Raw genomic sequence first — 12383 nt, 5'->3', positions numbered from 1 at the left:
GCATCAAGATGATTTGAACCACTTTAACCCTATTTTATACTTAGGTTAAGAGCTTGTAGATCTTCCGTTTTCGAAAAATCTCGAAACATTTGGAACCATCTTGAAGATTTTCAACAATACAAATGTTATGGGGGTCCTTTTAAGATTTCTTTGGCTATTAAAGAATGGCAGATCTACAAGCTCATAGTGCGGCACCGAGTGCCGCGCTATGGGCTTGTAGATCTGCTATTTATATATTTGAAAAATCTTGAAAATATGTGCAAATCTTTGAATATATATTACATTTTTAACCCAAATCTTTGCTTCTGGGGGTCCCTGGAACGAAATAGATATCATTTTGGGGGTCCTTGACTTCAAAAAAGTTTGAGAACCGCTGATATAGCAACATACTGTAAGTAAAAAAAAGAATGTTAGGATTTATAAGACATTTGTAGAATCCCCAGAAGCAAATATTTTAGTTACAAATGTTCGCTTTAAATATACATATTTATTCAAAGATTTCCATGTGTCCCTGGCACAAACTATTTTCAGATGGGGGTTTACGGCCAAATACATTAATGTGGGGGTCGTTGACATGAAAATGTTATATTCAACAAACTGCAGGTTGGTTGAATATAAAGTCCTTATAGCCTGGATACTGCAGGTTTGTTGAATATAAAGTCCTTATAGCCTGGATACTGTAGGTTTGTTGAATATAAAGTCCTTATAGCCTGGATACTGTAGGTTTGTCGGTAGAGCATCTGATGTTTCAACAAGTTTTCCCCCTCGGGGATAAAATTTAAGTTTTATCTGATCTGACCTCATTCAGTTCGTTCTCATTCTGCTCGTCTTCAACTTGTGTTTAATATAGAACTGGGGGAAACCAGTTTGTTCTACAGTCATGGAAGTATCAACACTTTACATATGTATTATTCATTTTTTGTATTAACCACTTGAACCCTATAACGTCTGCATTCTGGGGACGAACATTCTGCGAAAATAGTGGATCTATAAGCCCGCAACACGACGCAACGTGACGCGTTGTGAGCTTGTATATTGGCTATTTTCGGCAAACAAATGTAATACAGAGCCCTGGGGGACCCCGGGCATCTAAGAACAGTATATAGGATTTTAACCTTTGGCTACTTACTGTTAGTACTTGACAATGCAGCATGCACATACTCCATGACAATCTCCCTATCCCTATTTCTTCCATTAGAACAGTGGTTCTCAAACTTTTTCATGTCAAGGACCCCCAAAATTATATGTATTTGGCCGTGGACCCCCATCTCAAAATATTTTGACCCCCAGAAGCAAAGATTTGAGTTAAAAATGTTGGCTTAAACCTATATATATATATATATATATATTCAAAGATTTGCGCACATTTTCAAGATTTTTCAAAAATAGCAGATCTACAAGCTCATCTATGAGCTTGTAGATCTCCTATTTGTGAATAGCCAAAGCATACAACGATGGTTTAAGTGGTTAAAATGATTGTGACGCTATAACTTATTTAGCTGGGACCCCCTGGTACCCTGCCAAGGACCCCTGGGGGTCCCCGGACCCCACTTTGATAACCAATGCTGGTCCGAGATCTAATCCTGCCACAAACCTTCTCCCCATGTGCCTCCAACATACTGTTAAATATTATAATAACTTCATTTGTATAGCACCTTTCATGCAAAAATAATGCAGCCCAAGGTGCTTTAAATACAAATAGCAAATTATTAAAGAAATGCCGTAATGATCAAATTCTTAGAAAGCTATAGAGCATTTTAGAGCAATTTGAAAAATAAATAGAATAATACAGTTTAAGGAAAATCAATTAACTCATTTAAAAAAAAGAAATTACAAAAAAAATAATCTAAAATTATTTTTTGGGTTTTTTCGTTTTTCCGTTCGTCACAAAGAACCAGGAGATAACATTTTCCAAAAAGTTGCTGATCCATTCAATTCAATGTTAAAAAATGAACGGACCAAAAAATTACATTTTGTCTAAGTACTAGCTTAGAAAAGACTGGCAGAGGCTACAGACTGTTCTAGAGAAACTCTAGCAGTTAAGAGTGGCAAAAATATATAATTTCTAACCATAATATATTCCACAACAAAGGGCCGGGAAAACAGAAAGTGGCCTCTCTCTCCAGTGTACTAATGAAATACTTTGGTAACATCTAAAAAGGAAGGCGAAGGAAGATCTAAGTGTTCCGTCTGGAACATAAAATGAAACGGAGTGTGTGATATATGAAGACGCTAGGTTATTAAGTGCTTTATAAACAAATAGAATCAACTCTAAAAAAAGGCACAAGCAGCCAGAACTGGAGTAATATGATCTCTTCTCTTAGCGTTACTTAAGATTCTTGCTGCAGCGCTGTTTTTGCCTGCCGATCCATACGCCAGGTTTAATAATATTATTTATGGTCTCGTTCTGCTGTCTAGGCTCCTGGGCTTTATGAATTGGCAATGCAATCTAATTTATGTCCCCTTCCTAACTTGTATAATTGCTACTCTGGCATCTGGTTTGCACGGACACAAAGTTTTGACAATCCCAGATACAGACGCGACATCATGCAGCGTCTTAACCCATTGAGACCTGAAGCTGATTCTACATGTCTCCTAAATCTCAACAGTTTTCTGAAAAACGTATGTTTCTATATCAGTGGTGCTCAATCTTTTTCATGTCAAGGACCCCCAAAATTATATGTATTTGGCTGCGGACCCCCATCAAAATATTTTGTTCCAGGGACCCCCCAGAAGCAAAGATTTGAGTTAAAAATGTTCGCTTTAAAAATATATATATTCAAAGATTTGCACACATTTTCACGATTTTTCAAAAATAGCAGATCTACAAGCTCATAGCGCGGCACTCGGTGCCGCGCTATGAGCTTGTATATCTGCTATTTTTGAATAGCCAAAGTGTAAAATAATGCTTTTTAACTCAAATCTAAAAATGACACAGTTCCAGGTCTTAATGGGTTAACCAGGGCCTCCTTTCCCTGGCACGCCACCTTGGTGACGTGACGCAACATGCCGCAACGCAACATTGTCTGCCTGTGTCTCTCTCCTGCGACACGTGCAGCTGTGGTCCGTTTGTGGGCGACGCGGCGGTCGACGTTAGCGCAAAGGTTGAACACAAAGACTAACTTAAACTATAATGGGTAGGAGAGAAAATGGACTTTTCTAGTTATGGAGAGAAAATGTTGTCCCTTTGCATCGAGTCCCAGAAGCCACTCGTCGTTCCACTGAGTGTCGGTGTACCACGCTCTGTCTGTCTGACTCCTCCTTTGTTCAGGTTCACTGACTTCAGGCGCACTCAATTATACTGTATTAGAAATTAGTCAAACCAGTAATCAACCCTCAGCTGCCCTGGGCCCTTAATATCCTTAATAAACAATGTTATGGTGTAATATAATATCATTCTCACTAGTTTTCAAATAGATGCATTTGGTAATACAAATTGATTTGGTAATAAAAATGTTGTTACTGGCCCGGACGGTTGCCGTAACCGTCTGGGCACCTGGCTATCGTGGGTTCGACTCACGATCTCCCGATGACCTTTGCTGCGTGTCACCCCCCCCCCCCCCCCATCTATCTCCCCATTTCCTGTCAGTCTACTGTTCCTATCAATAAAGGCAGAATAAGCCCCCAAAAAAATACTGTGATCCAACCAGCTGTTAGGATTTAGAAATGAATACCCTACTTCGTCATACTACAGTGTCACACAAAAGTAGCAAAAAATTGCAAATCTACAAGCTTTCTGCTAGTTGGGGTATTATTGAATTTGAAACCTGAAAAGTAACAGTTTTTTCCACACGACAGCAAGATACACCAACTGGCTGAGCCACCAGGCACCCCTATGGACCGTTTATTGTACATTATACACAATCTCCCTCATACAGAACAGGCTTATACAAAGATACAATGACAACAGACTTAAAAGTCGAAAGCGTTGAGTGTTGTGTCTTGAGGCTCACCTTCTGGAAGGACACAGAGCAGGTTGCGACGCACGTTGAGTTCTCGCAGGGCCTTGAGTCTGCCGATGTGCCGGGGGAGAGCCGAGATCTCGTTACAGCTGATGTCCTGGGGGGGGGGGTGGGACAGTGGACACACAGCAAAACAACACAACTCATATTATATCAGTGTTTTTGCCGTTAACCCGTTCAATCCGGGAACGCATCTGTGTCATCGTGGACATTTTTGCTAATCTTTGAATATATACATACATTTTTTAACTCAAATCTTTGCTTCTGGGGGTCCCTGGAACAAAATATTTTGAAAACATATCATTTTGGGGGTCCTTGACATGAAAAGTTTGAGAAGCACTGATTATAGCAACAAAGTTTTTTCAAGACAAATTAGGATCTAGAATCCAAGATTTGAGTTACAAATGTTCGCTTAAAAAAAAATATGTAGATTCAAAGATTTGCGCAAATGTTCACGATTTTTCAAAAATAGCAGATCTACAAGCTTGTATATCTGCTATTTTTGAATAGCCAAAGATATCTAAAAATGACACACAGATAGATGCTTTCCCGGTTCTTAATGGGTTAGAAACTGCTAACTAACGATGGTCTTGTGATTAAAACACCTGCCTTCAGGCCCACACACACACACTGGCCTAAAAAAATAACTAAACCATCCCTCCAGAGACTTTCTACCTGTGTCTCCTCTTATTCTGTCTGCCAGCAGAGCAGGTGCAGCCAGGCCTATCTTCTCCTCCTCTCCTCCCCTCCTAGCTTCTCCTCCCACCTCCTCTCCTCTCCCACCACCTCCTCTCCTGTGTGGTTCTGTTCTCAATGATTTCCACCTCCGCTGGAGCAGAAGTGAATTACATAACAGCAGTCAGCAGCTCTCAACCCCCCGACAGGGAGAGGAGAACTATGTGTTCTGAGCCTGACTCTCCGGCTCACATGCACACACTCACACACCCACCCACACACTCCTACAGTACCAGCACCAGTTCCATGAGGAAGTCCCTTAAGGGAGCCACGCATTTATTTTCTTGCATGTCTGGTGACATAACCCACCTTCCTCCCCCCCCCCACACACACACACACACACACACACACACACACACACACACACACACACACACAAGGGCATGGCAGTATATACATATTATATCGATATCGGCTTGGATTTGGGATATCATAATATTGTGATATGGCATTAGCGTTGTCCTTTCCTGGTTTTACTCAAGGAATTTATTTTAACCCATTGAGACCTGAAGCCGATTCTACATAAATCTACATAAACAGTTTTCTGAAAAACGTATGTTTCTATATCAGTGGTGCTCAATCTTTTTCATGTCAAGGACCCCCAAAACTATATGTATTTGGCCGCGGACCCCATCAAAATATGTTGTTCCAGGGACCCCCAGAAGCAAAGATTTGAGTTAAAAATGTTCGCTTTAAAAATATATATATTCAAAGATTTTCAAAAATAGCAGATCTACAAGCTCGTAGCGCGGCACTCGGTGCCGCGCTACGAGCTTGTATATCTGCTATTTTTGAATAGCCCAAAGTGTAAAATAATGCTTTTTAGCTCAAATCTAAAAATGACACAGTTCCAGGTCTTAATGGGTTAAAAGGAAGACGCCAACGTCATTTTCTCTATCCTGCAATTCCAGCTGGCAGAGTCGTCACACTGGGTGGCAGACTCACACCCAAAGTCGGTGAAAGAACATTGGCGTCTATGAGAGCCGACTGGACAGCTTATGGACAAACACCATTTCTGAACGATTGAGACCTTTATAAAACCAGTAAGACTCCCTAATCGGGAGATAAGCGACCGTAGGTCACATGTATACAGAAGAGGGCTGTAACGGCGATTGGTTCCTAGTTGTGTGGGCAATGTATAGTTTTGTTTGGTGGTCTAAGAAATGTGGTGGCAGGCATGTTGATGACATGAGTGTACACATACTGTGTAGTGTGTAGCAATTTGCGTGTTTTTAGGGGCAAAACTGTAGGAGTAGTGGGCAAAAATGTGTTGTGAAAAGCGGCCTGAAGGTGGCGCTAGAAGAGGGCCATGTGAGAAATTAGGGGTGGGGTGTCCGCGTTGCCTTGGCGGACGAATAGGTACCGGCCGCGGCTCTCCCGGACGCTCCTAGCCCGAGTTCCGGCATTTTATGTGAGCTGCAGTGGCAGGGGGTCCTCCACTGGGGGCGCCACCACTTTTGCATCCGTTCTGGAGCACCAGGAGTGGGTGGTCCCCGGGAATGCCCCGTGAGCAGCCCCGTTGGGGTGGTCATTTGGTAATTTGTCCACATGTGCTCATTTTTTACACTTGGGGGTCCCCGAGGCAGCTGGGGGTCCCTGGAGCTCCGGGGGTCCTTGGAGGGTGTAGTTTGGCAGGTAAGGAGTGTGTGTGCAAAATCTGGCATGGATCGGGGCAACGGGTGCGGAGATATGAGCAGGGCAAAAGTGTGACGGGACGTGTGTGACGGAGGGACGGGGTGACGCACGGACACCTGGAGCAGGTTTCTATAGTAAATGCGACCTACGGTCGCAATAATCGGCTCAGGAAAATAAAAGAAGACATTGTTTTCTGCTGTGTTGCTTTTCGGTGCATGTGTACACTGTATCATTTTATAGAGGTATCAAAAGAGCGCAAAGTATGTTTTTGAAAGATTCACAAGACTGCCCACCATTTCCTGTCTGGCAGACAAATCTCGCGATACCTCCGAGACAGAAACGATATCAGCTGCTGTTTAGATGCCTTAATTAAATTATTTGCTTTGCACATCAAAAAGCAAGTGATTAGAAAACAACCTGTGACATGTCTTCTTTTATATTCCTGAACCGATTATATGACAATGGTCACAATCGTTCAGAAATAATGTTTGTTCATGGGCTGGTCCAGTCGGCTCCATCCACTGCAATGTATTTCATCAAACTTCCGGTGCGAGGTTTGCCACCCATGAGTGGCAAACCTAGAGGGCGGACCGCACGACTATCTAGAGGGCGGACCGCACGACTATCTAGAGGGCGGACCGCACGACTATCTAGAGGGCGGACCGCACGACACTTCCTTTCAAAACCTTCCTTGGTTTTACTCACTTATGTCCTATATTTTAATATAGGTCTCAAGAGATCTGTAGTTGTGATATATTTTGAAATGTTATGAAAAATATATATAATAATTATTATTATATCATCACCACAGTATGATATTATCATTATAAAGTCGATAGAGGTATGCGGTCAAAAATATTGTGATAATTCATTTTGTCCATATCGCCAAGCCCTAGCACGCGCACACACACACACACACACACACACACACACACACACACACACACACACACACACACACACACACACACACACACACACACACACACACACACACACACACACACACACACACACACACACAGCACACAGTAGACATACTAGTTCCATGAGAGTCCTGAGCTGTCCGATGGTTTCGGGGAGGCTGACCAGCTTGTTGTTACTGGCGTTGAGCACCCTGAGTGGCAGACCGCACAGACACGCCGGCAGCGCCCCCAACTGGTTTCGACTGCAAGGAGAAGAACACAACCACCAGGTGACAGTTAGAACAAGAACACAACCGCCAGGTGAACCACTCACTGCACAACATGTTATAACTAGAAGGTCAGGTAGGTTATTGTGGGCCAGCAATGTTGTTGGAATATGACAAATCGGACAGATCCGTCTTGATCACATGACCATAGCGATAATGTGTACCGATTGGCATGATGTTTGGACAATCTCTGTATGAGTAATATAAACAAAAATGTTTTGCAAAAGTCTGCCTGCTGGTTGCGCTATAATATGCCAATGTCAAAAGAGTGGCATTTCTTCCTCGGCCGCTATAACAGGCCGATCTGAAAAATGTGCGGCAGAGGTTCTGCTCTGGCATCACAGACGGACGGACACACACACGGACAGACGGACGGCCTGGCGGAGACAATAAGTTATAACCAGGACATTCAAATACACACTGTTATAATAACCAGGACATTCAAATACACACTGTTATAATAACCAGGACATTCAAATACACACTGTTATAATAACCCGGACATTCACTGCACACACAATGTGTCTAAGTTCTACATTATGCTTCAATTATATACAATAGTCATATGATGGAGTCGCATGCCGGAAATAGCTGAACTACAAGCTCACAACGCATTGCATCATGACACGTTGTGAGCTTGCACATCTGCTATTTCTGGTCCATGACATTGTTGCATGACAAAAAATGTACTGTGAAAAATGGGCTCCTCGGAGCACAGGTCTCACTCTCCGCCAAGCCACGTTGCCTACCCAGGGCCCGCAAATGTTGTAAGGCAGTCAGACGGATGGGACAGACAGACAGACAGACAGACAGACACGAAAACATATAGTCTCTTAAGGCCTTCGGACAACCAACCTGGCAGAGACAATTAGGCTTAGTCTGTGATTTTTACTGTTAGAATAAAGAACAGCAACACTCCACTGAACTAACTACCTAACTGACTGACGAGCTAACTCAGCAGTTAACTCCTGGGACTCTACAATTATGACAGGTAAAACACCAGCTTAGTGGCCTTGCGGTTAGAGTTTCCGCCCTGAGGCTGGGAGGTCAGGGGATTTCATTCCTGGCCGGGTCATACGAAAGACTATAAAAACTGGAACCCAATGCCTGACTGCTTTGCCCTCAGCATCGAGGGTGGGGGTAAGACCCTGTCACATACTACTAGATTCATGTCCAGGGGCTGCACTTGTACATCATGCTACCTCACGCTACAGAAACGGGAGCTAAGCCGCCTGACCTATGGGCCACATGGCTCGGGAACCCTTGGTTCCCAAGGCTACTTACTGCTAGGTGAAGTGATGCATGACATAAATACTGTGACTCAAGCTGTCATTCATGGAAAATCAATTCCAATAAGCGGCTCTGCGTCAATCACCCTTTTGGAGCTGATTTTTCCAATAATGACTGCCTCACTGTACATAATCCCACTTATTACATGGCTACACATAGGCAGAACAGTAGTCTGTTGGAAGGAAATAACAGATAACCAAATGTCTTGATTGACAAATCAGAATCCAGCGTTCAACCAAGCTGTGTAGTGATTGGGAGTGAAACCAGCAGGGTTTTAGGTTAAAAACTTCATCTGGTCCACGCTGGGCAACACCTAGCCGGTTGAGTGTCACAAACGGAAGTACCGGAATTTTGGCAGAAGTACCGCCCAAGGAAATGACGTTGACGCTTTACAAATCTGTTTACATTCTCCGTGAATGAAAACGAGTGTTGGGATTGGTCGAAAAAGATCGTTTCCGGGGTAAGTACGTACGTCGGAAGTCCCGCCACCTACATGCAATCTCTGCTTTAGTTCGTGACCAGGCTTTTCTCTTCGCAGGTGAGTAAAGGCTGGGAACGAGGCTAAATCTGGCCCATGTGAGCCAAGCTAGCGCACATCTTTTTGGCTTGTCGAAAAGAACAGATCTACAAGCTATAACACCTTGAAGATCTGTTCCTTTCGGCAAGCAACACCGTCATAGGATTGAGTATAAACTGACAAAACACAAAATATATATATATACAACCAAATCTCTTGCTCTCACAGACGGCAGTGACGTGCGTGCAGCAAAGTGCCGCTCGACTGATTAAAGCGAGCGATAAATAAATGTGAAAGTGCTGCAGTTGCAATACCTGTCTCTCCGGCCCCCAATTAAACTCACCACAGTACACTGTTAAAATCATCAGTGTTTATTTAACTATGAGAGTGTACAAAATGGAACCAAATGGACCCGTACGGGTCCATTTGGTTCCATTTGTACACTCTCACAGTTACGGACTCTTACGGGTGCGTTTGGATCCACCGTTTCACAAGCTCTGAGGAACTCATCAATATTTTAAGAAGAAAGCCTCCTGCCTCTCTCATAAAGATTTTATAGGCAAAGGCCAGAAGTTCTATGTTATAAAATAAACATGTTATATAATGGACTGGTTTTACATTCAGAGTGTATATATATATATATATATATATATATATATATATATATATATATATATATATATATATATATATATATATATATATATATATAATGCACAGTTAGTGTTGTCTTGTATAATAACCCATGGGAAAAAAATCTCTCTCACGCACACACACACTTTTCCTTTCTCTGCCATGCATTTCTGCCTAAGGTGGTGTGTGTGTGTGTGTGTGTGTGTGTGTGTGTGTGTGTGTGTGTGTGTGTGTGTGTGTGTGTGTGTGTGTGTGTGTCACACAAACACACTATCAGAAGGGCATAGCTAATGTGTAGAGCTGGCCATAAGTGTCAGAATATTCAAATATTCAGCAGGTTGCTATTTCAAAATTTCAATTTCAATATTTAGACGGTTCACTTTTTATATTTTAATCATTGCACGGCCAAGTCACCTATGCACATGCGGAGATGACAATCTTGTCGCAAAGAGACTTGATTTGAGTTACTGGCTATTTCATTCAGAACAATTATTCCAGCTATTCACAAATGTGCGTAAATCTCCAAAGCTTGTAAAATGGTATTGGGGAAAGCCCTTTGTGTGTGCGCTTCTATGCAGACGCTGTCATGTTAGTTCTATGTAGATAAAATGACACAAACACATACAGCTACAGTAACCACTCAGTGATACATCCTCCCACGCCAGCTGGCTCAAACCGACAAACACCAATAAAGCACACTCCACAGAGCTCTTCTCAAATGTTTCCAAACGAGGCTGAAAACCAGATAAAAGCAGTCGACCGGCCCCTCCCACCCAGGCTAACCCCGCTACCTCTCTGTCACCTCGCTCCTCTCCTCTGATCTTCTGTGGTTTGTGTGCGTGTGAGTGCGTGTGCGTGTGCGTGTGCGTGTGCGTGTGCGTGCGTGTGCGTGTGCGTGTGAGTGTGAGTGTGTGTGAGTGTGTAAATGGTAAATGGTCCATTTATGTAGCGCATAGATATTCAACTGGCGGCCCGCGGGCCACGTGCGGCCCGCGAGGAGCTTCCTTGTGGCCCCTGGCCATATTCAAAAAAAAAAAAAAAAAAAAATTTTTTTTTTTTTTTTTAATTTTCATAATTATTATTTATTTTAACTTTGATTTATGTTATCAAAGTTAAAACAGTACAAATTATTTATCCTTCATTAGTTCTTGAAAGGCCATCTTTCATTGGAACTTAACTTAGAACCTTAAATAGAACCGAATTAGACCGAATTAGACCCGAAAAAAAGTTGATTTATATTGGTCAAATAGAACCAAATTAGACCCGAATTAGACCCGAATTAGACCCGAAAAATTTCGCGCGCGTGCGCAAAGCGCACGCGCGCAAATTGTGTGCGCACATGCACGCGCGCTGCGCGCGCGTGCATTTGCGCTGTGTGGCCCCCGACTCCAAGTTATTTTACAGTTGTGGCCCCCTGCCTAATCTAGTTGAATACCCCTAGCCGCCTTTATCGCTGTACAACATTCACACACACATTCACAGGGAACGGGGATTGAACCCGGGAACTTTAAGATTCCCAAGCTACCACTCTAGCTCCTTAGCCACTGCCGCCCACTGCACACTGTTGGGTTTGTGTGTGTGCGTGCGCGCGCACGTGTGTGTGTGTGTGTGTGTGTGTGTGTGTGTGTGCATACTGCGTACGTACGTGCATGCATGCGTGAGTGTGCGCTCTAACAACCGCAAGCCAAGACCTCGATACTCAAAGCCCTGTGTGGATAACTGTGGTCCCACACAACTGTGAAGATGAAAATAGTCTGAGCTCGATGCTGCAACTCACATTGTAAAGAGCTTTGGAGAGCTCTTATAAATGCGTCATCAACATTTTATTTCACTGTCGGTTCACCTCCACTGCAATAAACAATAATAATACATATCTTACTTCCTTTATTTGTACTTCTGCTTTAGTTGGTGTGTGTGTGTGTGTGTGTGTGTGTGTGTGTGTGTGTGTGTGTGTGTGTGTGTGTGTGTGTGTGTGTGTCTGCTGTCTGTCCGTCTGTGTGGAAAGTCTGCTCAGTGAAGAGTTACTACTATAATAAAACCCTCTTATATTTCATACAGATCACACGTGTAAAAAGGATAGTTGTTTCTGAAACAATAAGGCTGTGGCCAGTGAAGTGTATTGTTTTACAATCTCAGGGTTAAATTCACACTCCGGTTTCGCGGTCGTGTGGCCCAGTGCACCTTTAAAATATCCAGGTACACTGCTGAGTCTGCTGCGACCCTGTCTGCTGTTTTATGAAGATTTCCCTAGAAAACATTAGCACAATGCAAGATGACAGGCCAGAAAACTTCACCAGGCTTCAGGTTACATCATGTTACACTACATTAGGGCTGAGCAATTAACCGGAAATATATCGAAACCCATATTTAAAACCAATAACCGACTTATAACCAAACAATCGAGAAGCAAGGTTTTTAA

General features: G+C 43.0%; 1 protein-coding gene across 2 annotated transcripts in view; it reads right to left on the bottom strand.

Moving 5' to 3' along the window:
• lrch1 (leucine-rich repeats and calponin homology (CH) domain containing 1) overlaps nucleotides 1–12383 on the bottom strand; it is a 127217-nt gene that overhangs the window by 56746 nt on the left and 58088 nt on the right. For both annotated transcript variants that reach the window (XM_084085231.1, XM_084085232.1), the window contains exons 3-4: nucleotides 7374–7500; nucleotides 3954–4059 (exon numbers count right to left, since the gene is read on the bottom strand). In XM_084085231.1, the coding sequence (XP_083941357.1) occupies nucleotides 3954–4059; nucleotides 7374–7500 (233 nt within the window). The remainder of the gene's footprint in view (nucleotides 1–3953; nucleotides 4060–7373; nucleotides 7501–12383) is intronic.

This window comes from Gymnoscopelus microlampas (genome assembly GCF_963454915.1).
Source record: "Gymnoscopelus microlampas genome assembly, chromosome: 17".
NCBI classification, from domain to species: domain Eukaryota; kingdom Metazoa; phylum Chordata; class Actinopteri; order Myctophiformes; family Myctophidae; genus Gymnoscopelus; species Gymnoscopelus microlampas.
Note: the sequence above shows the minus strand (reverse complement) of the source record. Positions and strands in the feature narration are given on the sequence as shown.